Source organism: Triticum urartu, chromosome 7 (genome assembly GCF_003073215.2).
Source record: "Triticum urartu cultivar G1812 chromosome 7, Tu2.1, whole genome shotgun sequence".
Classification (NCBI taxonomy): Eukaryota; Viridiplantae; Streptophyta; class Magnoliopsida; order Poales; family Poaceae; genus Triticum; species Triticum urartu.
Window position 1 is genome coordinate 434,515,292 of NC_053028.1, and position 5,859 is coordinate 434,521,150.

The 5,859-nt window shown below is 42.1% G+C and overlaps 1 protein-coding gene across 1 annotated transcript; it reads left to right on the forward strand.

The window, feature by feature from the left end:
- The first annotated feature begins 435 nt into the window (after positions 1–435).
- Positions 436–5,834, forward strand: LOC125522977 (actin-related protein 3-like). The gene is made up of 6 exons (XM_048688022.1): positions 436–852; positions 1,746–1,980; positions 2,066–2,323; positions 3,087–3,233; positions 4,830–4,922; positions 5,271–5,834. The coding sequence occupies exons 1-6, from the start codon at positions 806–808 to the stop codon at positions 5,601–5,603; spliced, it is 1,113 nt and encodes a 370-aa protein (XP_048543979.1). The 5' UTR covers positions 436–805; the 3' UTR covers positions 5,604–5,834.
- Positions 5,835–5,859: the final 25 nt, after the last annotated feature.

The window sequence follows — 5,859 nt, forward strand, 5'->3', positions numbered from 1 at the left end:
AAGAGGGGCAGAGAGAAGAGAAAGAAGGCATGTTAGGCTAGGTTAGGAATAATTTGATGTGATTTGGCGTAGGTCAGATTTACCAGATCCTACTTGGGAGACGCGTCGAGGCGTGCTCTGGCCTCCTTAGTTTTCGCCTCAGATACAAGCTGGATTTGAGAGATGACGAATAGTATGGACATATAAGATCGGTTTGAGGGGTCGGGGAGGTCACATTTTCACCACCGATCATCCGCCCATACAGAGAGTAGAAGCTTCGGGCGCTTTTTTATTGTGCCTGTTGATGTTTTTTTATTAAATTACTCCCTTTGTCTCCAAATTTACGGTGATTGTAGATGCTGTAATGTTGTGGTTTGGTTCGATCCACGACCGGAGCAAGTGCGGACCAACTGAACCACGGACAACCTACTAGTGCTAGTGCGCCTCCATTTCCGACCATGCCACAGCAACCGAGGCGAGGCTCCCCTGCAAGTGCTCCCTTCCTTCCTTCCTTCCCGCTTCCCTCGTCAACCAAATCAACCAACCCCCCAATCGCCACGACTGGCACGCCCCTCCTCCCCCCAATCTCCCGAGCCTTCTTTCTCGTCCCCAATCGCGTCCCAAACCCCCCAACCACCCTGCGCGGATCGATCCCCCACCGACTGCGTGCGCACTGGCAGCCGCAGCCGCAGCCGCGTCCCCGTCTTCCTCCCCGCCGATTCGGCCGAGCGATCGCGGCTGCCCTCGTCCACCCATGCTTCTCCGGGCGGCTGCGGACGAGATATGAGCCGGCGGGGAATCGACGGAGCCGCCGACGCCGCCCGCCATGGACCCCTCCGAGCGCCCCGCCGTCGTATTCGACAACGGCACCGGGTACAGCCCCGAATCTCTCCGTCCGATCCTGCGGCTGTACCGCTGGTGTGATTCGCGCCTGCGCTTGCAGCAGTAGCTAGGTTATTTTTCATTTCGTTTGCGCGGGTCCCTGAGTGCGTGCCCGTGTGTTTCCGCTGACCGCGCTAGAGGCGAATTGGGGCAGGTCGAATCGGATTACTGACTACCGTGGGAATAATGCATTTCGTTAGCCAAAATGGGACATGAATCACCACCAACGGCGTGTCATGCGCGAGGCTCGCTCCCTAATTGCGAGCAAACATTCACATTGGTAGCTCGAGCGTTCTAGAGTATGGTGAACATGAACCTAAAATGACACGGATTTCTATGCGTGTTTGAAAAAAAATACCACAGTGAACTTAAGGTAGGAAGAATTGAAACTGGGTTTATGGACTTTCTATGGCTATCTTTATTTCATCATTGGTTGAACTAGGTGTTGCTCCATTCATTATTGGTTAAGTCTTTAAATCCACGCTGCCAGCGGTGAGGCAATATCTGTCTGTTTAATGGTTGGAGCTACGAACGGAAAATATAGGGACTGCTTCTACTTTTTTAGGATTATAGTTAGTAATGTTGTTCTAGTCCTTTAGCTCAAATTGTTGCTGTTACACTGTAGACTATTACGAAGTACTATAACATGTCTTAACTGATGCACTATGTGTGCTCCGTGAAACATAAAAATGACAATCGTTAACGGACTGCGATAGAAGGCAGGAAATAATTGTTCCCGAGCACAAGCGTTTTATCTTGAAGTCAGATTGTTTTGGTTTCTTCAAAGCCGCTTGAAATTTTCCATATGCATGTCACATGCAAAATTTGCTCTATTAAGCTCATCACACTGTGTCCTTGCATAATCTGTATGCTCTTATGTTTAGGTATAGCAAACTTGGGTTTGCTGGTAACTCCGAGCCGTCTTTCACCATCCCTACTGTAGTAGCTGTGAATGAATCTTTCTTGGACCAATCAGAGCAGTGCAGTAGTGCAAATTGGCTAGCACAGTATAATGCAGGTGTCATGGCTGATCTTGATTTTTTTATCGGGGATGAGGCTCTGTCACATTTCAAATCTAGTGGCCTGTACAGTTTAAGAAGCCCAATTCGTCATGGTCAGGTATGCATATACATTTTCTGTTTGTAATATTGTCCTTCGCGGGTGCACCATGCCACTATGTCATATCTTTTTCCCTGCTCCCCAGGTGAATGACTGGGATACAATGGAGAGATTTTGGCAGCAATCCATTTTCAATTATCTACGGTGCAATCCTGAGGAACACTACTTCCTACTTACAGATAGTCCTGTCAGTACGCCGGAAAGTCGTGAATGTATGGGAGAAATTATGTTTGAGACCTTTAATGTCCCTGGTCTATATATTTCTGTGCAATCTGTGCTCAGCCTTTCTGCTGGATTTGCATATCTGAAAAGTCTTTCTGAAGAGGATTCAGAAGATTCTGTGGTAGGTCTTGAATTCACCTCCTTTCATGCTTTTGTTTGATCAAGTATCAAGATGGTCATCATCCCGTGAACTTCATCTCTTTCACTGGAACACATCACCTTGTGAATGTTTTAACAGATAACCAAAATTCTCATATTGATCTCATACCCACATTAAGATAAACTCCCCTTTTACATTTTACAGATTGTTCTTTGGAATTGTTGCCTTGCATGTTTCGACAAAATTTTGGTCCATCTTTGGATATATTACCCATTCATATCGTACTTGTTGCTTGCCAGCCCCTGGAGTTTCCATTCCAATTTGGAGATATGTTTTACTATTCCGTACTCATAAGCATGGATCCTGGAGAATTTTGAGCGTAACACAACCTCATGATATGAAGAAACCATTTCGTGAGAATTATGTGACGACTGCTTATTTCTCACTCCCCAATTCTGCAATGAGCGCCAATTAACTTGCTAACTAAAACTTATGTTTATCTAGAATTGTGGTTGTGAAGCTCTGTAAAGATATTTTGTTCTAGACATAAATAGTACTCCCTCCGTCCCAAAATTCTTGTCTTAGATTTGTCTAAATACGGATGTATCAAGTCACGTTTTAGTATTAGATACATCCGTATCTAGACAAATTTAAGACAAGAATTTTGGGACGGAGGGAGTACTACCATAGGAGTAATCATCATTGATGAAGTAGACTCATCTAAAGCCATGTATTCTGGCAGGATACAACTCTTCTCGTGAGTTTGACCAATATATTTTGTCAGTCTGATATGACAGGTGTAGTAGTTGACATTGGGGATGGAGCTCCACATATTGTGCCAGTTGTGAACGGCTATGTAATTGGGAGTAGCATAAAGTCTTTTCCTCTTTCCGGAAGTGATGTAACTCAGTTTGTTATGCAGCTCTTACAGGTATTTAATTTTCTTCTCACATTTTCCTGCGGTTATGTTGGGGTGTCGACGTCCTTGTGCTGTCCATGAATAGGTTCTGTATCCAGTACTTGCATATTGCAAATACATTAATTGAAGCAAGTTTGTGCAGTACCGACTAAACCAGAACAATTGAATAGCAATTTTTGGATTTTCCTGAAGTTTGGGTGGTATGGAATTATCCAGGAAAAAGGAAATGTGTTGGCAGTAAGAAGAGACCATCATGTATTTGTTAGGTACTTCGGCAAATATTTATCATGTTAGAATATTTATCTGGATAGTTCAATGATAGTAATAATCGGATAACACTGCATTTCGGTCAACAAAGCCAAAACAATGCTTCAGTCAAATAGTTTCTACTTTCATGGATATCTATTCTGAAGCCTCCTTGTAAGTGATCATGTTAATATGTGAACCCTAGATCTGTTGTGCGTTATTGCTTGGTATCCTGACATTAGTTTTGCACTGCTCAGTATGGTTGCTTGATTAATCAACTTGGAAGAGTTCGCATTCCTTTTGTAAGGATACCTAAGGGCTAAGGCTCCAGTCTCCCCCATATTATACCCACAGACCATATATCATCCACAAGAAGTTGATTTTGTGAACATGTTCTCTTATGAAATATGGCAATTTTTTATCTAGATCACACAAATCTAGAAAACAAAACCTGCACCATTGCATTCACAAGTGTTGCTGTTATTGGTTTTGAGTCGTATGTGCAGCGGAATTATGCGGAACCAGCAACAATAATAGACTTGTACTTGCATAAAACTAGAACGAGTTGAAATGCCCATGTTGGATGCTATTTGTACTTTAAATTAAGTTGTGATCCAATTTGTGGATCAAGTTAGTTGTTTTATATAAATGACTAGCATTTACCTGTTTTTAGACAACAAATCAATGAACAAAAGTTCCAATAAGCCTCGGAGCTTCTCTTCCAAGTCAGGGATGAGCCCTGCTTCCGGACAGTAGAGGACCCTCTCATTGGTCTTCAGACCTTTACTATACCCAAATTATCTCATTGTGGATCAATGTCCATAACAGCTGCCATAATGTTTGGGTGGCCTCTTAGCCTCAGCTGCAACTTTAGATTGAATGAAAATATGTAATTTAAAATGAAAAACTGGAATGTTGTCATCTGGGCAAGAAACTCCATTTTACTGCAGAACTAGTGCGACATCATTTGCCATGAATATTTGGTTGTGGCCATTCTGTAGAAGCTAGTGAAACATGGTACTCTGATCACAAATGTAGTTTGTTTTAGGATTTGGACCAGTCAAACATTGTTAAGTTTGACCATTACAATAGAAAATATTACCTACATTGACAACATGAAATTGGCATTACTAGATTCATTGTGAGAATACATTTTTGTAATGCATAATTATTTTTATCTCAAGCAACATATTTTTGTATAAATTGATGATCAAAATCTGCGTCTATGTCCAAAACAACATTCATTGGTGATCAGAGGGGACAGATTTCTGCACGTACATGGCTGCTTTTATGCTTATGGCGTGTAGTAGTATTATAATATGAAATTCTGTTGGTGATTTAGTATCATCGTGCGTTATGCAGGAAAGGGGTGAGCTTCTTCCACCTGATGATGCTTTGGATATAGCTCGTAGGGTGAAAGAAACGTATTGCTATACTCCTTCAGACATTGTCAAGGTACTGTGCTGCTTGGAACCAATGTCTTGATATTATATTTTCTTGTCCTTGTATTTTCCAATGATCTACACAAGCACATCATTCAGTGGAATATTTGAGAGTTGAAGTTTCTCCACTAAAGTCAAATATATAAAACCTATTCTGTGCAATGCTGAGAAATCACTGTTATTTTGTTATATGGAACTGGTCTACATGCTGCATATGTTTGCTTGTGTTGTTGTAATAGCGACTAATACCTACCTTTTGGACTTCACCTTTTGCAATACCAACTCATTTATTCATATTCCTTTTTCTTTATGGATTTATCTGTTCACAAGTATGATAGGCGGTTGAATTGTATAATTTCAGGAGTTCAAGAAGCATGACAGCAAGCCTAGTAAATATATCAAACAATGGTCTGCAATCAAACCGAAGACTGGGGTTCCATACACAGTTGACATTGGATATGAGCGTTTTCTTGGACCAGAGGTTTGTCCGTACACCGTATTCTACCATTCAATTTCGTGGGAATTTTTCATGCAGTGGGCCTATTCATTATTCTCCCTCTGTTTCAAAATAGATGTTGTTTTAGCCTTGCCATTTTTTCTCAGAATGCTTGTCAGTTTACGTTGTCAATGCAATTTAAGTCATTCTGTTCTTACTTTACCCTTAATCAACAACAAACAACAACTAAGCCTTTAGTCCCAAACAAGTTGCGGTAGGCTAGAGTTGACCCATAAGATCTTGAAACCAGCTCATGGTTCTGGCACGTGGATAGCTAACTTCCACACGCCCCTATCCATGGCTAGTTCTTTGGTGATATTCCAGTCCTTCAGCTCTCTCTTTACGGACTCCTCTGATGTCAAGTTTGATCTACCCCAACCTCTCTTGACATTATCAGCACACTTTAACCGTCCCCTATGCACTGCGCTGTATATGTCCGAACCATCTCAGCCGA